Source organism: Mixophyes fleayi, chromosome 4 (genome assembly GCF_038048845.1).
Source record: "Mixophyes fleayi isolate aMixFle1 chromosome 4, aMixFle1.hap1, whole genome shotgun sequence".
Classification (NCBI taxonomy): Eukaryota; Metazoa; Chordata; class Amphibia; order Anura; family Limnodynastidae; genus Mixophyes; species Mixophyes fleayi.
Window position 1 is genome coordinate 216,417,517 of NC_134405.1, and position 25,672 is coordinate 216,443,188.

At 40.4% G+C, this 25,672-nt stretch overlaps 1 protein-coding gene across 1 annotated transcript in view; it reads left to right on the top strand.

The window, feature by feature from the left end:
- Nucleotides 1–25,672, top strand: part of LOC142150794 (dynein axonemal heavy chain 3-like) — a 947,133-nt gene that overhangs the window by 780,276 nt on the left and 141,185 nt on the right. The window contains 3 exon segments of the mRNA XM_075205980.1: nucleotides 2,314–2,517; nucleotides 9,773–9,903; nucleotides 22,616–22,808. Of these exon segments, the coding sequence (XP_075062081.1) occupies nucleotides 2,314–2,517; nucleotides 9,773–9,903; nucleotides 22,616–22,808 (528 nt within the window).

Genomic DNA, 25,672 nt, shown 5'->3' on the forward strand with positions numbered 1-25,672 from the left:
GGAGGAAGAAGGGCCAACTGTATTTGAAATTGATAAAATAAGTTAGACATGTATGTAACTAAATATTTGTGGCAACCACAGCAACATTTTGTTCGGGCTCCCATGTATATGAAGCAATCCATTTATCACCTCCTCCAGCTTCCTGAAGCTCCCTCTATGACCAGTTTGTGACTGATTTTATAATACCCAATATGAAGGAGCCAACATTGTTAACCAATCATGCGCTTCCTTTTGTTTTCTATGACAGCAGCATTGTCCTGAATGTCAAAGGGAGCTTCAGTAAGTTGGAGGAGGTGAGAAAATGTATGGAACTCCACTGCTGCTTATAGTATCATCATCACCATTTATTTATATAGCGCCACTGATTCCGCAGCGCTGTACAGAGAACTCACTCACATCAGTCCCTACCCCATTGGAGCTTACAGTCTAAATTCCCTAACATACACACACACACAGACAGACAGACAGAGAGAGACTAGGGTCAATTTTGATAGCAGCCAATTAACCTACTAGTATGTTTTTGGAGTGTGGGAGGAAACCGGAGCACCCAGAGGAAACCCACGCAAACACGGGGAGAACATACAAACTCCACACAGATAAGGCCATGGTTGGGAATTGAACTCATGACCCCAGTGCTGTAAGGCAGAAGTGCTAACCACTTTGCCACTGTGCATAGGTCACGTTACCACCTTTTTCTTTAGTTAATTTTAAGCAGAAGGTATAGTTTATATGAATCAGTCATAATGTATGTTTCACTAGTTTGTCTTTAATCTTCTAGTTTCTATTTTTTGAAAATGAGATATTTCTGATGTTGTCCAACATATTCCATAACAATTAACTCAATTCATTTGTCAGTCATGCTCATTATTCATCTCTAGTTAGTTGGGCATAATAAAAACAATTTACCAGTGGGTTGGCTTGGTTGAGTGGACCACTTGGGCTTGTGGTGTGCTCGGCAGATGCATAACCTACTAGGTTGACAGAGCTCTAAACTAAACTGAAATTTTTGAATGAGGATTTTGCTTGACCCTTCCCCCCCCAATGTGGTTCCCCCCTTCCCTCCTTTCCCTTTGTCTGTGTGTTATTGGTTATATGGTTATTAGCAGGTGTGTGTATAGTTTGGCATAACTCTTTTACAGATTTCTGAGTACATTTTTGGACTGGTGCCAGAATGTAATTTTTTCAGTGTCAATAACATACCATGCCAATTTGTTGGTTGTGTATTTATAACCTGTATATGTGAGTAAAACCCAATAAAAATTAAATTTAAAAAAAAACAAAAAACAATTTAACTTATTTCCCCTTTGTATTTGTTTGATGGAAATATTTAGAGATACATTTATAATAATAAACTTATTATATAAATTTACTTATTTGTTTTTTTAATATTTGACAATAAGTCACTGTAACAGAAATTTGTATCTTCCTGCCTTCATGACAATCTAATTCATGCAAATTAACATACCTCTCCCAGTATCACAGCATGGGAATATGGCAAGAAGTGTGTATAATATCATTGGGGTGGAATATGAAGTAATTGGGGCGTGGCCTGCATCTGGAGGTATGAAAATAGTGCCACTGCCAAAATAAAAAATAAAGTTCCAATTGTCGCATACAATTGATGGAACTTTGCCTGCTGCTTGTGACTGAGTATATTAATCAGTAATACGTTTAGCAGTTCAGAATTACCAGTAGTTTTTATCTGTGTTGTCTTATATTAGAAAAAAAAATCTGTGTTGTCCATTATACCTTGGTTTTCTTTTTCTTTTATTCATATATTGCATTAGTACACTGCTGTATCTGATTGCTGTGACCTTAGGCTCATTAACATTACTCCTGCAGCAAGAGTTTATTTTGGTGCTTTTACACCACATGACCTCTACAGAAATAAAGCAAAGGCCACCAGCGACATTCTGTTCAAGGGGAATCGATAAAGCAAACAGCTGACAAATCTCTCATATTAAGCACTTTGACAGCTAGCAGCTCTCTGCACATATTCAATATAGTTATATCACCTATTTTATTATAGAGTATATTCTCTTTTTTTATACTAGATGCTACTGGCATACAAAATAGAAATGTTCCAGGATTGAAATAAAATAAATAAATAACATAAAGCTCTGCAATTTCGTATTTGTTTAACGAATCTGTCACTCAGATTCCCAAGGTATCTAGGCTGTAACACATATACCAGATCACATTATGGCTGACAGCATTTCCCTGAATTAATTCAGTGATTCTTTGTTTATGTGCCTGGTGTGATTGAAAAAAAAAAACATTTCTCCTCTTAAAATGTCTTTTTTATTTTCTTAGTTTGGGACGCCCGTCCTAATAGAAAATATCACAGAAGAGCTTGATCCAATCTTGGAGCCTGTACTGCTGAGAGAGACGTTTAAACAGAATGGAGTGGAATATATCCGTCTTGGGGAGGCTGTTATTCATTACAGCAGGGATTTTAAACTCTATATGACCACCCGCCTCCGAAATCCTCATTACCTTCCTGAAGTGTCTGTCAAAGTATGTTTTCCTCCTGCTATCCACTGAACAAGGAAATTATAGGAATTAGTAAAATTGGAAGAAATGCAAATACATTGGGGATAATGAATGAAGTACTGTGAAGTTATAATTGGACTGTGGAATTGTTTTCCCAATTCTAATAGTATTATTCTTGTATTTATGTGGATGTCAAAATAATGCAGCTGTGCAGCAGCACAGACAAGATGTGACTGATTTTTTTCCAATTAGATTTTAGAGCCAGTATTCTTTATTCACAGCTAGTTTCTTCAATTAGCAGACATTACAGTGAAAACATGATCATTTACCAAAGAGTAAAGATATTTTGTCTTGTATGGGAACATATGTCTCTGTGTTATTGTTTGAGAGTGTGATAATAATATGTATATAAATACTTAAATCATTTAATTACTTGAGAATAATCCTACTAAATGTTCATGTGCCATTAAAAAGATCATATTAAACGGAAGCACATAAAAATCTTACAATTTTCCATAGATAGTTTAGCTCTATTGCAAAGCTGCTCCAGCAAATCATGTGTATGTACATCTGAAAAGAATGAATATCCTGACTGACGGATGTTGTAGTGAGAAAAAAATCCTCTTTATAAAGAGTAAAGATATCCTTTTATCAGCAGTGGAATTCAATGACTCTTAGGTTCTTGCTGGTAATGTGAGAGGGTAAAACCGGTGGCAGTGGATCAAATATTTTTTATATATATTTAAATAACAGCCCTGGACTACAATATGGTGCTGATTAAATATATTCTGTTCCACTCACCCCATTCTGCTCTTCTGAGAGCAGAGTGGGGTCTGGAAGACTGGAGCAGCAACACAGGCACTTTAATCAGAAGCAATGACTTCAAGACAATTGTCAGTCTTGCAAACTATTTTAAGTAACACACCATAATGTAACTTAATATTGTTCAATAACTTGGCCATGCCCTTAACCCACCCACACATTTGACACACAATTCTGCTACATCTTTGTCTCTGGACTACATGCATTTATTTGTGAGTATACTGTACTGCTAAAATATACTGTTAATAGCTACATTACATAACCACAAAATATGTACAGTCTCGTCACTTGAGGTCATGATTTTTCCAACACAACTGAGCATTAGTAACAATTATGATCAGCAACAGCCATTGACACACTTTTGGCCATTACTAAGCAAAGTTGGCTAGCGTTTTTCTGTCAATTTGTGCTACTGGTTGCTAAGTGACTGCAGCCATCAATGCTGAAGTGGATGTTTATATTCCTCTCCTGGTCTCTTAAACAACAGGCCAGAGTCTATTCACAAGTGCTGCTGATTCTTAGGTTAAGAGGCACATTCCTTAGGTAATATTTGATCAGGAGGTTTGTCTTCCAGACCTCACCTCATTGGCCCTCCAGATTTTAATAGGTTTCCTCTCCTGTACAGCTGTGGTGACAATAGTTTGTTCTGACCTATTATGCTGAACCTTTGGTTAGTGTGTGCCGGTCTGTTGTGACCAGGACTGTGAATTGAACCTTCTGCCCCTGATCTTGGATTGTTTACTAGACTCTTTTTCTGTATGCTAACTTCCCACGACCTCAGATAGTTTATTGGACTTTATTCGACCTCTAATATATACTATTCCGTCAAGTATCGCTTCTCTTATTCCTATTGCCTCCAACCATGTTCTGTCCATCTTTAACCCTGTATACCCAGAGATAACAAGCGCCTACTTCAAGTCAAATCCTGGGGGCAATAGTTCATTCACAAGCATATTGTGCACAACATGAAAAGGGGCTACTCATGAAATGGTTCTGGGGTCTCATCACCTCAACATGTATTGTCCTAACATTACCTCCTGCCTATGCCATTGGATCTCTTGTTCCTTACTTATCTGCATTTTTTCTGTTTATTTTTCTTGATTATGCAGCGCTGCAGATTCTGTGGCGCCATATAAATAAATTAAGATGATAATGACGGATCTGACCCCTATGGAGATTGGACTGCCCAGTCTTGTGCAGAATCTGACCATTCAAAAGTTTTCAGAAGAAGTTTCCCGGCCTACTTAAGCTGCTAAACCTAAAATCAATTTCCTAGACTTATTTACTGACAATCACAAAACGTATCAGAACTTCAGGAAAGGTGCAAGCTGTATTTCAAACTTTAAAACAAACTCATGAGGTTTTGAGCAGCAGCCTGGTACATTTCAATTTTTCTTTTGAAAGTGCACTCTCAGATGTGGGCATTATGTCTTGACACAAAATGCCCTGCTCTCCTTACTGTTGACTTATTCTATGACTTGTTCTTTGCAGCAGTAGTCCTTCTATGATGACCCTGAGTGGCTTTGGTAGAATCATATCTACCATCTTTAAACCAAGGCCGCAGGTCAGCTGAAGAATATTGTACTGATTTTTGTAGTTGGTCTTCTAGCACATGGAATGATCCGACCCTGAGGAGTAATTTTGTGTTGGCTTATCTAAGCAGATCACAAATGCTTTAATTCAATACACCTGTTCCTGAAATATTGAAACATCTTATGTGATTATCTCTTAAAATTGGTAGACTTTGCAAAGAGAGGCGTCATGATAAAGATTGAGCCACAAGGGTTTTTTGCCACTGTGTCTCAGTCACCTCAGGACATCCCTGAGACCATGCAAATTGGAACCTCTCAGCTTACTTCTGAAGAAAAATCAAGAAGTCGATATTTTGGGCTATGTTTATACTATGGAAACAAGGGCATTTGGTATGAAATTGTCTCAATAAGCTGAGAAATGCCAGAATTTAGGAAAAATAGGGAGGTTCTCCTAGGTCAACAGGAAAACACTGCTCTTAACTCCCTCAGTTCTAAGTAAAGCTATAATCTACTCTTTGTCAGGCGCCGTCCCACTCTTACTTGGTGCCGGGATGGACGCCTTCTCAGTTGCCACTCGTCCCGTTGCTAGGCAACGGGACGTCACTTCCGGCCCTACAGGAAGTTCGGGCGCATGCACCCGAACATCGCATCCCGTTGCTAGGCAACGGAGAGGCTAAGCAGCGTTTCCTGTCGGAGGTCAGACCAGCTGACCGCCGACATCCACTCCACCAATGGTAAGGCTGGCGCCACTATTTAAACCAGACTCTGGCATCACTAGGGTGCCAGAGTATATAGTCTAATAGTTTGTCTCTAGGCTCCCCTGCTTATTACCTATATCTCCTGCCTGCATCTCCCGGATTCTGACCTTTGCCTGCTTGACTACTCTCTCGGATTCTTCCTGGTTCCTGTTTTGATCTCCTGGTTCTGACCCTCGGCTTCCTGACTATTCTCCTGCCTGACTCCTCTGTACTTCGTTGCCTGCACGGATTTGACCTCGGACTGTTCACTACATTTGTTCACGTTACCTGGCTGGTAGCTACCTGGGAGAACCTCGACCGACACGTCTCAGCGGCTAAGTCCAAAACTCTTTGTGGGGTTCCCTGGTGAAAACCTGCGGCGTGGCTAGACTCCGCGCCTCCTTACGTAGCAGCGCTAATACCAGCAGTAAGGCCTTCCAACTACCTAGTTCGTGACACTCTTAAACATTTTCAGCCCTTGTGGATAGTGGGACTGCTGGCAGCTTAACCAGTATTCAAGTTGTCTACTTTGGCATTGGAGAGTCCTATTTCTAATTCTGATCTGGATGGCATTTTTGGGAGATCTTATTAAACAGAAACAGCACCTGTCACCTTGTCTACTTGATGTGCAAATCCAGAGGTTATTTTTTATGTCATTCTGTTACCAAGTTATCCTATAATGTTTGGGCTCCTCATTTGTTATTGAACAACCACTTATTGTTTGGACAGCAGGGCAGATTATCTGCTGGGGTGAGAGTTCCTTGTCTTCTGCCTCACTTTCTCTATATGATTCTTAACCATACTGCTAGAACTAGACTTGAAAAAAGGCATCAGATTCTTTGTCAACACATAGACCCTATGACTGTGCAATTGATTTGATTCCAGGAGCCAAACCCGGTGTTTGTTGTTATACAATCTACTTCAGAACTCAAGGGAGTCGAAGACTTCATCACTGAAAATATAAAAAAAAGGCTTCATTGAGCACTCTAAGTCACCACTGCGGGAATAATTATTATTTTGGTCTAAAAACGATGATGGTATTCAGCCTAGCATAGATTATAGGAGTTTGAACAAGATCACAGTCCAAAATATGTATTCTCTTTCCATTTATCTCTAAAATTATTCAACTGAAACCATGTTTACTAAAACTGATTTGAGAGGGGCCAAATACTTGGTACCTATACATGACAATGATGGTAGATGGCCTTTAGTAGCCACATGAGCCATTAGGAGTATTTGGTTATGCCGTTTGGTTTGAGTAGCGTGTCAGCAGTGTTTCAAGACCTCATTAACAACTTCATGAGGAATTTCTTAGGAAGATTTGTTGTTATCTATCTAGACAATATTTTCATGTATTCTTCGACCTTGAACCAATATCATGAGCATGTGTGTCTTGTTCTTCAGAAATTCTGAAAGAATAATTTATTCGCTAAACTAAATAAGTAATCTTCTTGAAGTACTGTATATCATTTCTGCACAGGATTTCTCAATGGATTTAACCAAGGTTAAATCCATATAGGACTGGGTAAAGCCTACTAATTCAAAGGCCTTTCAAAAATGTATTGCCTTTGCTAACTATTAGTAGAGAGTCATCCATTCTTTCTCTTTCATAGCCACTCTTTTCACTGCCATGACTAGGAAGAGGGCAGATCTATGGAGGCCTCAGAATTTTTTTAGCTCTTAAAAGAGCATTCTGTCTTGCACCTGTACTGTGCCATGCTAATCTAGATTTGCCTTTTGTAAATTAAGATTGATGTCTCTGATGTAGGAGCAGGATCTATCTTATCAATAGTGAATCTTGAGGATAAAAAAATAAACTTTTTATGAAAATTTTCTTCTGCAGAAAAAAATTACGATGTGGGCAATTGAGAGCTTTTGGCCATCAAATGGGATATTCAAGGACTGAAGACATTTTCTGGAAGGGGGCAAGTTTATCATCACAGTGTACACTAATCATAAAAATCTTTGATACAATGAAAGCACTAAGTGATTGTTAGTCACTCATTTTCTCAAAGTTCAACTTCACTCTAATTTACAGGTCAGGCTCGAAGAATCTGAAAGTGAAAACCCCTCCAGGATATTGCAGCAACATCCGTAACTTGCACCCCTGGACTTTCATAATTCCATCTGCTAACTTTGTAGTTCTTACTAAGGATCTGTCATCACAATTGCATACAGTTCAAAGTCGAGCTCCTGCTGAAATGAGATCTAATTTATTAATTGTACCCAAGAGGCTTAGGCAGTTTGCCGTCATGGAAGTACATTAAAGTAAAATTTCAGGTCGAACTGGTATTTCCATGAACATTCGTATTTTGTCTCGCTCAATCTGTTGGCCCTCAAATAAAAAGGATTCTAACGATTCCATGGTGGCTTGTCAGACATGTGACCATTGGACCTCTAATGCCTCTTCCCATTCCTGACAAACCATGATCTCACTTTAAAATTAATTTTATTTTGGACCTACCCCATCTAAAAGGTTTAACACCATTTGGGTAGTGGTAGACTGGTTTAGTAAAATTACTCATTTTATTCCTCTCTCTGATCTTGCATAACAGCCCTGGCCCTGTTTTTTTTATTCAGGATAGTTTTAAACTGCATGGGGTTCGGTCCAGCATCATGCCAAATAGAGTTTCACAGTTTGTTGCACGCTTTTGGTTATAATTTTGCGCAATACTGGCTTTTAATTTAAGGTTCTCTTCTGATTATCACCCACAAGTGGATGGGCAAACAGAGAGAGTATGCTATACACTGGAGCAAAATCTTAAATTCTTCATTCGCCATTTACACTAGAACACATCATCTAGAATTTCTCAGTCTTTTTCTATCCAAAACCCAAGGATTCAGATGCTACAGGTATTAAAGGGACCTCTGCTATGTCACAAGAATGTTTGAAAAAAGTTCCGACCTGCGAGAAAACTTATATTGGTCTGCTACCAGTTGGATCTTACTCTCTTAGTTCTTTTTTCAAACTGGTTAATAATTCTTAAGAGTTTTGATCCAGATCATCACACAAACCATCTCCAGTCATTGAGGAGAGTCACACAGAATTTCTGGCTGAGAAACTTTTGGACTCTAAAATGGTTCAAAGATAGGTCCATTGTCTGGTCCACTGGAGGCGATACAGACCCGAAGAAAGGTCATGGGTTTCAGTGAAGAACCTCCATGTTGGCAAGTTGAAGGAAATCTTTCCTAAAAAGTACCTACAGAAACCTCAGTATTGAAGTCCCATGACCCCTTCTCAAAGGTGGTGTAATACAATTGGTGGTAGGTACTGTATAGCAATGATGGCTGTCATCTTTCAGGCAAGCGCTGCAGTACTGGTTGATAAGTGACTACAACCAGCATTGCTGAAACAAATTGTATACTCTTCTCCTGGTCTCTTAAACAACAGGCCAGAGTCTATCCACAGGTACTGTTGATTCTTAGGTTAAGAGCCATAGTTTACTGGACCCTGCTTCTATACTCTACCAGCCTCTGACCTCGGATAGTTTATTTGACTCTGCTCTCACCTCTAATAGATATCATTCCATCAGGTAGAATTTAGTTTTTCCATTGCCTCCAACCCTGTTCTGTCTATCTATAACCATAAAATATCACAAGTATAGCTTCTTCAACAAGAAGGTGGGCTGCTATAGGTGAAAGCCTTGTGAAGCAGTTATAGGGTTCTCTTCATTTCAATGGGTATTGTCCTAACAGTAAAACCTAAACGAGAAGACTACGATATCACATATTTTTTTATAATAAACCCGTTATACTTGGTTAATAGGACTTCTGGCTGTCTTATGCTTGGAAGAAGAATGTCTATCAAATCAGCAAGTGAAAGTGTCACTTTCTGTGTTTTTTTGTTATGTGTTCTAAACTTGTTCCTTCTGCTGCACAACTGGCAAAGGTGGCACCATATTCTGCCACACAGTCCATTTTAAAATAAACGCTGTATCAACACACAATACAACTACAACCTGTACTGTACTTATTGCATCACGATCCCCCATTGTATTTTTTTCTAAATATTCTTACTGTGTATTACTTACTGTGTATTACACATGACACCTTGGCATGTTTATTCCTTACTACTAGTATATTAGCATGGTAAATTTATTGTGCTACAGTGAACAGGATAAGCAAAGCCTAAATGAAGATTAGTAATCTATTAATATGCATTAAAATAGTATTTTCTTATAATTATAGGTGACACTGATCAATTTCATGATCACACCAATAGGTTTAGAGCATCAACTGTTAACTATTCTTGCTGCAGAAGAAAAACCTGACTTAGAAGAAAGGAAGAATCAGTTGTATCTTGAAGGAGCAAAAACCAGGTAATTTCTTTTAATTTAATATTGGGGAAGTTGCCATTAAGCGAATTGTATCTTGAATATTCATGTAAACATTATGTTCTTTCATTTTGGCCATCTGATGTCTGCAATCTTTCAATGCATGACAATTTACTCCTACTATTTGACATTTGCTTATGTACTGTCAGTTGACATTTTGAGAGTAAAAATGTGAACTGAAATGTAGCTGTTATATTAGTATTTTAGCTGTTTTGGTCTTACTCTTCCAGTTGATGGACTGGTAAGACCATACCTATCAATATCATGTATATTTGGTACTCCTATTTGATTTTTTTAACTGACGTTTTACTGAATGTTATTAACAATGTAAGTTACAAGTCAATAACAATGTAATGTTCTTTATATAAATACACTTATTTATTTGAAACCTGTATTAGAACTAGAGATGGTCACTGACCCCCGTGTTTTGGTTTTGGATTCGGTTTTGGATCTGGATTACCGTCGTGTTTTGGTTTTGGTTTTGGTTTTGCAAAACCGCCATTGCGTGTTTTGGTTTTGGTTTTGGTTTTGTTTGGTTTTGTTTTGCTATTTTTTGGGAAAATCCATGTTTTTGGGCCTAAATTAACCCAATTTAGTGCTCCAACTGTTTTAGAGACAAGTAATCTAATTGTTGAGGTAATAAATCATCCAAAAAAACAGTTTAATTCTTCGTTGGTAGGCCTATTCTACACACAAAACAGATTGTCTTCCTCTCCATCTATGCATATTGGCAATGCAGCCATCGTCTTTGAATGTATATTACACCCTACACTTATAGTTAAATATGTAAAGAAATGGAAAAAGCCAGTTTGCTTTCTGTCTCTCAAGGCCCCCCTCCACTTGTATAAAATAGCAAAAAATTCAGCCATTATAGACTGTACAATATTAATTGACATGGAGAAAGCCAGTTTGGTTTCTGTCTCTCTAGGCCCCCCTCCACTTGTATAAAATACTAAAAAATTCAGCCATTATAGACTGTACAATATTAATTGACATGGAGAAAGACAGTTTGGGGTCACTCTGTCTCTCTAGGCCCCCCTCCACTTGTATAAAATACCAAAAAATTCAGCCATTATAGACTGTACAATATTAATTGACATGGAGAAAGCCAGTTTGGTTTCTGTCTCTCTAGCCCCCCCTCCACTTGTATAAAATACTAAAAAATTCAGCCATTATAGACTGTACAATATTAATTGACATGGAGAAAGACAGTTTGGGGTCACTCTGTCTCTCTAGGCCCCCCTCCACTTGTATAAAATACCAAAAAATTCAGCCATTATAGACTGTACAATATTAATTGACATGGAGAAAGCCAGTTTGGTTTCTGTCTCTCTAGGCCCCCCTCCACTTGTATAAAATACTAAAAAATTCAGCCATTATAGACTGTACAATATTATGAAAAATGGACAAAGCCAGTTTAGGGTCACTCTGTCTATGACACCCTACCCTTAAGGATAAATTGCCCTAACAGCAGCCTTTCAAGATGGTATGTGATATGGAAATGCCACAAGTCCCTTTCCTCTTTGGGGGTAGATTGCACCCTACACTTACATAGAAAGTTTTAAAAAGATGTTATCGGCATCATCTTCAGCTTCATCCTCACCCTCATCAGTGTGTACGTCATCATCACAGACTATCAATTCATCGCCGCTTGAATCCGCCATTAGAGAACAGTCAGTGCTTGGATGTCTTGGATGGTGAAGGCCTTCCTCGTGGAAGATGTAGTTCATTTTTATAAACATCATTTTCTCCACATTTTTGGGAAGTAACCTTCTACGGCGATCACTGACTAAGTTCCCTGCTGTGCTGAACACTCGTTCAGAGTACACACTGGAGGGTGGGCAGCTTAGGTATTGCAAAGCAAGTTTGTACATGGGTTTCCAAATGGCTTGCTTTTCTTCCCAGTAAGGAAAGGGACTGTCTGACATTTCCATATCAACTACCTCTTGAAAGTAATCCTCCACCATCCTTTGCATGTTTATACTCATATTGGATGGACTTATGGGCAAAGTGACACTTTTTTTTGAAAAATCCTTCAAACCAGCCCAGATGTTAAATTGTTCTCGTCTGCCCCCTGTGTCTTCCCTGCTTCTTTTTTGGAAATTTAATTTTTTACGAGCAACAGCTTGAGAAAGTGAAGGAGGACACGTCGTCAAGCCGAGGCCCAGTTCAGCGGCCAACTTGCTGAGCAATAGCTCCTTGCAAAAGTTCACATCTCGCTCATTTACAAGTAAAGACTCAATGTAGGTTTTAAACCTTGGATCAAGCACAGTGGCCAAAACGTACTGATCCGAGTTCAAGATCTTAATAACTCGAGGATCATTGTGAAGCGAATTAAGTACTTGATCGACAAGGCCAACATACTTTGCTGAATTGCTTGCTTTCAGCTCCTCCTTCATTTTCTCAAGCTGCTTTTCCAATAGTCTAATTAAAGGAATGACTTGGCTCAAACTAGCAGAGTCTGCACTGACCTCACATGTCACAACTTCAAATGGTTTCAGCACCTTGCACAGCACTGAAAGGATTCCCCACTGTGCAAGAGTGAAATACATCCCCCCTCCTTTCCCAATGTCATGACTTGTGCAATATGCTTGGATGGCTTTGCGCTGTTCCTCCATCCTCTGAAGCATGTACAGGGTGGAATTCCACCGAGTTACCACCTCTTGCTTAAGTTGGTGGCAGGGCAAGTTAAACTGCTCTTGGAGCTGCTGTAATCTCCTACATGCTGTGGCTGAATGCCTGAAATGGCCTGAAATTTTACGGGCCACCGAAAGCATCTCCTGCACCTCACGGTTATTTCGTAGGAAGCTCTGCACCACCAAGTTGATGGTGTGAGCAAAACAGGGAATATGTTGGAAATCACCCAGCTGTAATGCTCGCACTATATTGTTGGCGTTATCTGAAATGACATACCCTGGGGAGAGTCCGAGTGGTATAAGCCATGCATCAATCACATCTCTCAGTTTGCGTAACAAATTGTCAGCCGTATGCCTGTTAGTGAAGCCGGTGATACAAAGAGTGGCCTGCCTGTGACAAATGTTACGTAGTGGTGTACATGCTGCTGCTGTTCCTGCTGGTGAAGGTGAATGACCAACCCAGTGGGCTGTCACAGTCATATAGTCTTTGGTTTGGCCACTTCCACTTGTCCACATATCTGTGGTTAAGTGAACAGTGGGCAGAATGGCATTTTTCAGCGCAATCTCTACATTTTTACACACTTTTTGGTATAGTTGTGGAATAGCTTTACGGGAGAAATGGTGTCGCGATGGAATTCTGTAACGCGGACACAAAACCTCAATTAACTGTGAAAAACCAGCTGCGTTTATTGTGGAGATTGGACGCAGATCTAACACTAACATTGCAGCCATGGCGTCTGTGATTCGCTTGGCGACTGGGTGACTGCTGTCATATTTGCTTCCCCTCGCAAATGATTGTTTCACAGTTAATTGCTGAAATGTAGGACTGCTCATTTTATTCACCTGCCTCTGGGATGACGATTCACCCCCAGCAGCAGCAACAGCAGCAGCAGGACTAACGCTTTCTTCAGAGGAATCAATAATAGTGCCGGAGTCATCCAGCCTTAAGTGGGATGCCGGGCTAACTCCGAGCGCTACTGAGGATATTGATGAGGATGGTGTGGTGGGTGTATTTTGTAGCCGTCGGTATGTCGGTGAGCGGAGGGTCTTAGCTGATGAGGGAGTGCTTGTATTCTTTTGGGAAGAACTTTCAGCTTTTCCCAACACTTTGCCATGAACTCTCGTTAAATGGCGTAACATAGACGAGGTTCCAAGATGGTTAAGGTCCCTCCCTCGACTGACTGTGGCTTCACATACACTACAAATGGCTATACAATTGTTGTCTGGATTTGGGTAGAAATAATTCCACACATAAGAAGTGGATTTTTTTGTTTTATGCCCAGGCATGACAATGGCCTTTTTCTTGTCACGTGCCAGAACTGCTGCCACTGGTGCAGGACTTACACAAACAACCTCATCCTCATCAACATCCTCATTAGCGCCCTCGTCGCCTACACAAATCTCCCCCTCATCCTCTTCTAATTCCAAAGTGGCATCCTCAATTTGGGTATCACCGGCTACACTCGGGCTATTAAGGCACACATCAGCAGAATGCTCACGATTAGACATCCCACTGTTGGATGGACTCTCCACAGGGATTGTTGTCATTTGTGAATCAGAGCAAATATTCTCCTGTAATGCCTCACTGGTATCTTGCAGCTCAGCTTTGACGCGTAACAGTAGTTGTGCACCAATTGTAGCCTGGGTAACTTTTTGGGATCTGCCACTAATAGCCAAAGGTGAAGGCCTCATTCTCTCTTTGCCACTGCGTGTGTAGAATGGCATGCTTGCAATTTTTTTTTTATCGTCACTTAACTTTTGCTCAGTTACACTTCTTTTTCGCTTCAATACAGTAAATTTTTTTTTGGTTTTTGTTTTTTGCACTAATTTGAAAACACTCTGTTGTTTGACATCGCCTTGGCCAGATGACGTACTGGGAACACTAACATCAGGACTGGTGACAGAACCTGGTTGCTCATTTAGATCATATGTGGACTGCTTTGAATCCATTCTGAGCGCAAACCACTGAGGAGTGCTAAAAATTATTGAGTAGATACTGCTGACAGATATGACTTTTGACAGCCAGAAATATTAATGCACAATTAGGGAGGACACCCCAAAAACACTGAGGAGTGCTACAAATTATTGAGTAGATACTGCTGACAGATATGACTTTTGACAGCCAGAAATATTAATGCACAATTAGGGAGGACACCCCAAAAACACTGAGGAGTGCTACAAATTATTGAGTAGATACTGCTGACAGATATGACTTTTGACAGCCAGAAATATTAATGCACAATTAGGGAGGACACCCCAAAAACACTGAGGAGTGCTACAAATTATTGAGTAGATACTGCTGACAGATATGACTTTTGACAGCCAGAAATATTAATGCACAATTAGGGAGGACACCCCAAAAACACTGAGGAGTGCTACAAATTATTGAGTAGATACTGCTGACAGATATGACTTTTGACAGCCAGAAATATTAATGCACAATTAGGGAGGACACCCCAAAAACACTGAGGAGTGCTACAAATTATTGAGTAGATACTGCTGACAGATATGACTTTTGACAGCCAGAAATATTAATGCACAATTAGGGAGGACACCCCAAAAACACTGAGGAGTGCTACAAATTATTGAGTAGATACTGCTGACAGATATGACTTTTGACAGCCAGAAATATTAATGCACAATTAGGGAGGACACCCCAAAAACACTGAGGAGTGCTACAAATTATTGAGTAGATACTGCTGACAGATATGACTTTTGACAGCCAGAAATATTAATGCACAATTAGGGAGGACACCCCAAAAACATTGAGGAGTGCTACAAATTATTGAGTAGATACTGCTGACAGATATGACTTTTGACAGCCAGAAATATTAATGCACAATTAGGGAGGACACCCCAAAAACACTGAGGAGTGCTACAAATTATTGAGTAGATACTGCTGACAGATATGACTTTTGACAGCCAGAAATATTAATGCACAATTAGGGAGGACACCCCAAAAACACTGAGGAGTGCTACAAATTATTGAGTAGATACTGCTGACAGATATGACTTTTGACAGCCAGAAATATTAATGCACAATTAGGGAGGACACCCCAAAAACACTGAGGAGTGCTACAAATTATTGAGTAGATACTGCTGACAGATATGACTTTTGACAGCCAGAAATATTAATGCACAATTAGGGAGGACACCCCAAAAACACTGAGGAGTGCTAAAAATTATTGAGTAGATACTGCTGACAGATATGACTTTTGACAGCCAGAAATATTAATGCACAATTAGGGAGGACACCCCAAAAACACTGAGGAGTGCTACAAATTATTGAGTAGATACTGCTGACAGATATGACTTTTGACAGCCAGAAATATTAATGCACAATTAGGGAGGACACCCCAAAAACACTGAGGAGTGCTAAAAATTATTGAGTAGATACTGCTGACAGATATGACTTTTGACAGCCAGAAATATTAATGCACAATTAGGGAGGACACCCCAAAAACACTGAGGTGTGCTACAAATTATTTAGTAGATAATGCTGACAGATATGACTTTTGACAGCCAGAAATATTAATGCACAATTATGGGGGACACCCCAAAAGCGCTGGGGAGTGCCAAATATGAAGAAAAAATAATAAACCTCTATCCTCCTCTCTGCACTAGCGATTTTGGTTAGAGCAATTGCAAGAACAATATGGTATTCTCTGTCCCTGCTCTAATTAGCCTATGACTACACCCTGCTCTCTCCCTCTGTCAAATGGCGATGGATTGCTGTGGAGGCGTGTATTTATAAAGTTGAAGTATCGCGAGAACCGAGTCCCGAGATCCGACGACGTCACAATGACGTTCGGCCTCGATTTGGATTCGGAATGGGCGGGAGAGTACCGAGCTGCTCAGCTCGGTACTCGGATACCCAAAGTTCGGGTGGGTTCGGTTCTCGGAGAACCGGACCCGCCCATCTCTAATTAGAACTGAGGCTCAATAAGGATTTGCTTTTCCACAACATTAGTTACATTTTTAGTGTGATTTCATGAAGTCGCTTTAAAATTTTGCTATTGGGGTCTGCTATTTCAAGTTTTACCCCAGCCTTGAATAAAGTACACATGATTGTTACTGCTGCGTTCAGGAGGACTAGCCAATTGCATTAAGGGATACATTTGAAAGGCTTCTTTATAGGAAAGTCAGTATGGGAACAACCATAGAAAAGTGTATATTGTCATATTATTACCTGTTTTCCCCAAGCTAATGCTTATAAAATAAAAATATATTTGTTCTAATTTGCTAAGCCCAATCTGCTCAGACATAAACAGTATAAAACACATTTAGCTAGACTAAGAAATAAGAGGTCATTCCCATTTAAACTAGCATATTCCGAAAAAAGTAAAAATGAGTCTCGTCATTAAGTAGTTGAATAAAATAACATATAATTATTGTCCCAATAAAACACTCACTGGTAGGATGTCAAAAATGTATGCAATTTATTTTGAAATGTAGACTAATAAGGATATTTTATTTTAGCATTCTACAGCACAACCCCATTTAACTAAGAGAATTGTTAGGCATATTCACATGTTATAGTACGATTTCTATTTTATACATCTGGATTTAAAACTTTCTCAGAATGTTCATTCTTCTGCACAGCCCCCTCATTCCCTAATAGATTTTAATAGACACATTTCACTGATTTTGAAATGGTATTAAAAGGAATATTTTGTGCCCTAAACGTAAAATTCATGTTTGAAAGTTGGAGAAATGAAGTTTAAAAATCTCAACGGTATCTGACATGATGCCTTATTTCCAATTACTTTCAAGGTATATTTTAGATTTTAAACATATGGGTCACTTTCATGGAAGTAAAGATTGAAAATGTAGAGGTGTTTCTTACTGCGGAAAAGTAATGAAAGTATAATGTTGGGAGACAAAAGATGAGGCATCATGGTACCCTCTCGTGGAATATAGCTGCCATGAAGCTGGCTAATAAACAGATTTATAATAATCCTAACTTTAAATCTAACCTTTGCTAAGGATTGATTTCCAAATTACTTTAATAATGACCAAATCAGAATGAAAGCACAATTCAGCATTTATGAACTTTTCAGAGGCTTCATCAATCTGTCAAAACATGTTTTCCAAATATACAATAAGCACCAACAAATGCAAGTTTTTTTTTCTTAAAAAAAAATGCTGTGAATATTACAAGGTCATGTGTACAGAGCCTTACAGGGACATTTATGAAAAACAGATCATAAGAAAAAGGTGCTTTCATTGTTCTAATACAGTTGAGAAGATGAAAGCAAATATCTGGTTGCTATAGGTTACAGAACCATTTTTTCCTGCACACCATTCTTCATAAATGTCCCTGTTTGTCTGACAAAAAGTACTGATGTACTCTAGAAGTGTTCAAATAAGGCCTTTCCCATCACTTAATGCAACTGAGCTAGTGTTGCACACTTATGCCACGTGGAACAAACCACATTTTGTAAATGTGACTGCCACAAGACACTACGATGAACTGAGTGAACAAACTAATGTTAGAAAATTGCACTAAAAAGGTGCGCATGGTAACACACAATTATAATGTAAAATTGTTTAAATTGTATATTATTACCCTAAAGGACATAAATATTTTTAAATTTACAATTTTTAATGGAATAATGAAGCACTCATACTCTGAGTACCATCTTATTATATGCATTAACAAAGACGCTCATAGCATAGTTGTCAACATATAAAATTTATTCTGATAAAAATAAGACTTTTGCCAATCTTGAACTTTTATTTTCTAAAATCTGATAAAGCCCATTAAGGACATTTACTGCTTTTATTGTATAATGATCGTAGGTATGCTACAAATAATAACTTACAGAAATTGCCATGAATTGTGTACATAATAACAGCTAAATGTCACCTTCAACATAACATGCAAATTGCCTGATAATCAAATTTACAATTACAGCACTCATTCATTACCAACAAGAATCCACAATCACAAAACAAAAGCACAAGTTGACGCAGGGATCTGGCTGTGTTTATGTCAGCACACAGATTAATGGCAGTTAATGAGTGATGTAGAACATTTATAAAAAGTAAACTAAAATGACTTACTCAGTTCAGAATGAAAAAGATGTTGATTGCAGGAACCTCTCTGTGTGACCTCATACTGACAGGAAGAGTCAGTATGAGGTCACATGATCACATGATCAAATGGGCGGGCCTTTCCCCAGCAGTTCATCTCCGATGCTGCTGTGTCCTCCCCCATGTCCCTGCTGCTGTGAGCCTGACAGGAGATGAATGATTGTGTTTGACAGCTGCCTGTCACTACCAGGCTCTCAGCAGCAGCAGGGACGTGGGTGAGGACACAGCAGCAGTGGTCAGCACATCGGTGGTCAGTGGGCCCCCTAAACAGCCCGGGCCCCATACACCACTACCCCCGTACACCTCTGATGGGGGCCCTGCCTGGGACTATACCTGGGAATTAGGAACTGTTGGCAACAGTGCCATGGTTGGACATGGGTGGACTTTTCACACAGTATCTCAACGTTTCAAGCACTAAAACACAGGATGCGCTCACATTTCCGACACTGGAAATGTCAAGATTCAGAATGCCGATATTAAAAGACCAATCTGCTGGCATTGGTCTTTTAATGTCAGTATTGTGATGGTCGACATTGTGAATGTCGACAATCACACTGTCGACATTTTCAAGCTGTCACCAGAATGAAAGTGTCGGCATTTAGCCTGCCGACATTTTCATGTATACAGGTTAACTACCAACATTTCTGGTGTCTACATTTAGTATCCAACCCTAAAACACATACTAATATAAGGGGGTGGGCAGTATTATATTACAAGGAGCTAAACCAGTGGTTCCCAAACTTTTGCAGTTCGCGGCACCCTTAGAGTCTCCAAATTTTTTCAAGGCACCCCTCCAAAATAATTATTGAGCAGTCCTGTTTTAGAAGTAGTTGGGTCAAAAAAATGTAATAAGTATTTAGGTCAGGACAGAAATACTTATTTAGTTGTATGCAAAAATGCCCCCTCTGCATCCAGACACTCTGCCCTCAGGCACTCTGCCCCCTCTGCATCCAGACACACTGCCCCCTCTGCATCCAGACACACTGCCCCCTCTGTCACGCTGTCCCCCCTCCTCTGCTCTCTGTCACGCTGCCCCCACTCCTCTGCCCTCTCTCACGATGTCCCCCCTCCTCTGCCCTCTCTCACAATGTCCCCCCCTCCTCTGCCCTCTCTCACGATGTCCCCCTCCTCTGCCCTCTCTCACGCTGTCCCCCTCCTCTGCCCCTTTCACGCTGTGTCCCCCTCCACTGCCCCTCTCACACTGTGTCCCCCTCCACTGCCCCTCTCACGCTGTCCTCCTCCTCTGCCCCTGTCACGCTGTGTCAACCTCCACTGCCCCTCTCACGATGTCCCCCCTCCTCTGCCCCTCTGTCTGCCCGCTGTCACACTCCTCTGTCCCTCTGTCTGCCCCGCTGTCACACTCCTCTGCCCCTCTGTCTGCCCCTCTATCACACTCCTCTGCCCCTCTGTCTGCCCCTCTGTCACACTCCTCTGCCCCTCTGTCACACTCCTCTGACCCTCTGTCTGCCTCTCTGTCACACTCCTCTGCCCCTCTGTCACACTCCTCTGCCCCTCTGTCTGCCCCTCTGTCACACTCCTCTGCCCCTCTGTCTGCCCCTCTGTCACACTCCTCTGCCCCGCTGTCTGCCCCTCTGTCACACTCCTCTGCCCCTCTGTCTGCTGCTCTATCACACTCCTCTGCCCCTCTGTCTGCCCCTCTGTCACACTCCTCTGCCCCTCTGTCACACTCCTCTGACCCTCTGTCTGCCTCTCTGTCACACTCCTCTGCCCCTCTGTCACACTCCTCTGCCCCTCTGTCTGCCCCTCTGTCACACTCCTCTGCCCCTCTGTCTGCCCCTCTGTCACACTCCTCTGCCCCGCTGTCTGCCCCTCTGTCACACTCCTCTGCCCCTCTGTCTGCCGCTCTGTCACACTCCTCTGACCCTCTGTCTGCCCCTCTGCCACACTCCTCTGCCCCTCTGTCTGCCCCTCTGTCACACTCCTCTGTCCCTCTGTCTGCCCCGCTGTCTGCCCCTCTGTCACACTCCTCTGCCCCTCTATCTGCCCCTCTGTCACACTCCTCTGTCCCTCTGTCTGCCCCGCTGTCTGCCCCTCTGTCTGCCCCGCCGTCTGCCCCGCTGTCTGCCTGCTGTCACACTCCCTCTCAATCCTCTGTCGCGAGCCAGCCATAGGAAAAAAGAAAGAGCACATAAACTTACCAATCCATCGGGCGCCGGGACCCAGCAGCTTGTTACTGAGGTCAATATTCAGTGACAGCTGCGGGAGAAAGGAGGCTGCTGGGTCCCGGCGCCCGACGGATTGGTAAGTTTATGTGCTCTTTCTTTTTTCCTATGGCTGGCTCGCGGCACCCCAGTGACAGTGCCGCGGCACCCCTGGCAGCCGCGGCGCACACTTTGGGAACCGCCGAGCTAAACAGATATGTGCAGGAGTTTAATTTGCAGATTATTTCCATTATTTGCATAAACACAATGAAGCAAGTTTTTGGTTTTCAGGTCTTCATAGCTGCTGCATTTTCAGCTTCAGCGGCTGTTAAGTCACTGGTGTCGGGGCATTGTACATTGACTACAAATGTATTGCCAATCTTGTAAATAGTCATTGTAGACATAACCTGCTATTGGAAGTGGAAGATGCTAAACTAAAAACTTTCCTCAGTCATTTCTCAGGAAAGCTCAGTTTAGATGTGTGGAAAATAATTCAGCTCATTAATTAGCATAACCCTGAAAGCTGTTGGTAGGGCACTATCCTATTTGATTGGTAGTTGTGATTCCCTAAGCCAGAAAATGAAGCGTGCAGGTACACAGCAGGGCATTGCAAATTTCGTTGCTCACATGAGGTAATAGCTTTTTCTTTCATTCTTTTTTTCTCAAGGCAATTTCCTGTGGGTAGTAGAATCACTAATCGGGTGAAAAGTGCTTGAGAAATAAAAACACATCACAAAATTGGTCTGCGTCCCTTCATTATCAAAGTTACTAACAATTTCCTATACCTGGCGTTTAACCCTTTTCACTGTACAGAGGCAGCTAAGACTTCAATGAATAATAATTCAGTAAGCTTTTTATAGGGTACTGCTGTCTGCCTGATCCATAGTGAGACATTCTCTCTAAATGGAAATAGTGTTTTGTTGTAAAACGTTTATTAATCACTGGTATACCATAGTGTACTAAACTATACACATAATAGCACTGCATAACATGTTGATTTTGCAACATGGGGAAACTAGTACATACAAAACTTTTCCTGCCATTAGTTTCATTTGCAATAGTATGATGAAACCAATGTATAATTGGAGTAGGAATAACTCAGTGGGAGAAATGGTGACACTAATGGTATATACTCACAAATGATTATACATGCACTAGTGGTGTAGTGCCCCATGTTCACCAGAGGGCAGACTTCAAAATAGAGAGATCCATAGGTCACTGATCCATTGGGTGCAAGTGCCAACCTTGAACAAGTTTCTATGTCAATCTGTGCCACCCAAGTTTTATAAACTGTACCTGAAAAATTATATATACAGCACATTGTAAATTTCTATGCACCGTATAAAAATACTAATAAAAAGGATTGTTTGGAGAGATACAAGTATCACCCTATTAATTTGCTATCTGCCAATATTAATTTTACATTTATGTAATGAAAAGCAAGTGATAATTGAAGGGTTAAATGTAATACTAAATCAACCAAACTGAATTTATAAATACATGAAGTATATATTGGTTTTACTTGCCTACCAGTCTATATGTATAGGTAAGGAATTAAATCAGTCAAACGTCGATGAATTCCTCCCAGAGCCTATTATAAAATAATTCACTTGAGGCCAAATTTGTCAGCAGTCGTGCTGAAATTTGACTTGTATAGGAATGCATGACAATTACATTACTGTGAGGGCCTACTTGTGAGAAAATAGCACACCAAAAATGATAGAAATAGCAGTCTAGACTGTGCTGGAATCCTCCATGCTCTATTTTCATGATTCTTTAAATAAATAACATTTCTTATAACAGAAAGCAGTTGAAAGAGATAGAAGATCAGATTTTGGAAGTATTATCTCTGTCACAAGGAAACATCTTGGAGGATGAGCGAGCTATTGACATTCTTTCCTCAAGCAAGAAGTTATCCCAGGAGATCCAGGAGAAACAAGAAATAATAGCTAAGACAGAGAAACAAATTGATGAAACCAGAGATGGCTACATACCTGTACGTACATTCTATGTTTTTTTTGCTTTTTTGTTGATGTGGGGGGAAGGGGGTCTAAATTTGATTATTTTCTTAAAAAAAGGTTGACATAAGTGATTTAAATTATGTTATCAATTATAGCGGTTTGCTTTTTTTTGTTGCCGCAGGAGATCTTTTTGCTGAGGATAAAATTTCTTATTCAACCCCCTCTAAATGCTCGGTGCCATTATTAGATGCATTCATGACCACCTGATGGTTTTCTGTTTTCTTAACATAATATTTAGAGATGCTCAGGCTCGGTTACCCGAGAACCGAACACACCCGAACTAAGCAGATACGAGTACTTTTGCGTGCCCTCGAAATTGAAAACGATGCAAAACGTCATTGTTACGTTGTCGGATTGCGCAAGTTTTGGATTCTATAAGTACCGCCCTCCACGGCGATCCAGCGCTATTTCACAGAGGGACACAGAAGGGATAGCACAGTTCATAGGTAGAAAAGAAAGAGGAGGGGTAGCAGTGTTCTTCAAAGTCTCCAGTGACATTCAGGAGAGCTCCATTGCTCCATTGCTAATTGTCATTGCTGAAATAGAAATAATAGGGCTGGCAGGCTTGGTCTTCTAAATCTGAAGTCACAGTGTATTGTGTAATATAGATAAAACACAAAGAGGAGAGCTCCATTGCTAATTGTCATTGCTGAAATAGAAATAATAGGGTTATCATTCTTGGTCTAAATCCGCAGTTATATTTTACTGTACCATAGCTCACTCAGAAACAGGAGAGCAGGCAGGGTTCAGTGCTGAAACAGAAATTGTAATAATAGGGCTGTCAGTGTTCTTAAACATCTCCAGTGACATTTTACTGTGCCATAGCTCATACAGAAACAGGAGAGGTGGTATTGTTCTTGTCACTCTCCAGTCTCAGTCATTATGATACTAATCCCGCTACCTCATGTGCTAAAGCCTATGTTCAAGTACATAGTGGTTTTAAGTCAGGGAAACAAAAATGTAAATAAAAAGCTTGTACCTTTTAAAAGAAAAACACCTCTCTATTAAAGGTGAAAGTTTACTGTAGAAAAACATAAAATTGCCAACATGCCATTCTATCCAAAATATTACCAAGCATACTAGCATCAGCTAGCTCCCTTCTCTCAGCTAAATCTCAGCACCTGCAATCTACACTGTCATCATATTCATCCTCATCAGTGTGTACGTCATCCTCAAACAATACTAATTCATCCCGCTGCAATCCACCATCACAGAAGTCGGTATACTTTGATGTAATTGCCGGTAATGGCCTTCCGCATGGAATTTGAAGTTAATTTTGCGGACGAGCTGTCACGATTTGTGGGCAATTCTTTTAGACCAGACCAAATGTCAAAATGTTGTGCAGACTCATCTGCATCACCACTGGGTGTCTGTGGAGCACTGTGGTGCCTTACAAATCTACAATAATAGTAATAATAATAATAGTATGCCTCTTAGTGAAGCAGGTGAATCACAGAGTAGCCTGCCTCTGAAAAATGTGACGTTTTGGTTACATGCTGCTGCTGTCCCTGCTGGTGAAGGCGAATCACCAACCCAGTGGGCTGTCACAGTCATATAATCTTTACTTTGTCCAGTTCCATTTGTCCACATATCTGTGGTTAAGTTTATAGTGGGTAGAATGGCATTTTGTTGCCCAATAATTAAATTTTTACGAACCTTCTGGTAGAGGTGAGAAATAGCTTTTCTAGTAAAATGGTGTTGTGGTGGAATTGGTAACGGGGACAGAAGACCTCAAGTAACTGTCTAAAACCAGCTGCATTAATAGTGTCTATTGGACACAGATCTAATACTAGCATAGTCCCCATGGCGTCTGTGATCCGCTGTGCGACTAGGTGACAGCTGCCATACTTGCTTCCTCTTGCAAAGGATTGTTTAATAGTCAATTGTTGTAAACTACTAGTAGTCTTCTTGGTCTGCTTCTGGTTTGAAGATCCTCCCCTAGCAGCAGGAGCAGCAGCAGTGGGCCTAACGCTCAAGGATTCTTCTGAGGAGTCCTGAATAGGGGAGGAGTCATCTCGCCTTAGAAACTTGGATGCAGGACTAACTCCCATCACTTGTGAGGATATTGATGATGAAGGTGTTGGGAGGTAGATTGCAGGTGCTGGGATCTAGCTGAGAGAAGGGAGGTAGCTGATGCTGGACTGCTTGTTGTTATTTTTTAGCATAAGTTTCTGATTTTCACAAAAGCTTTCCATGAACTCGCTTCAAATTGTGTAACATGGATAAGGTTCCTAGATGGTTAAGGTCCCTATCTCTACTGACTGTGGCTTTACAATGATACAAATGGCTTGACAACTGTTATCAGGATTTGTGTACAAATAATTCCCCACACAAAAGGTGGATTTTTTGGTCTTATGCCCAGGCATGACAATGGCCTTCTTCTTATCACTGGCAAGAACTGCTGCAGTCTTTGTTTGAAAGTGCATGAAAATAATATTGTGACCTGTGAGGTAGTCAAAATTGACTGCAAATGAATTGAAAAGAGTGTTACTGAGTTTAATAATAATGTTGGGGGGAAAAAAGCAAAATTATGTAATTTTAGCAAACATAAATAGGGATTTTAGAAAAAAAAAAATCGGGATCCAAAGCCAAAACCAAAACACGCAAGGATGGTTTTGCCAAAACCAAAACACGAAGTTAATCCAGATCCAAAACCAAAACCAGAACACAGGGGTCAGTGAACATCTCTAATAATAATAATCATTATATACAGTATATATCAAATTATATATGTCTTATTCATAACGCATATATAGAGTAGATATTTCTTACATAGTAGAATGTAATAGATTTAGCTCTGTGCAATCACATTTTGTCATGTTTATATATTACTCACATA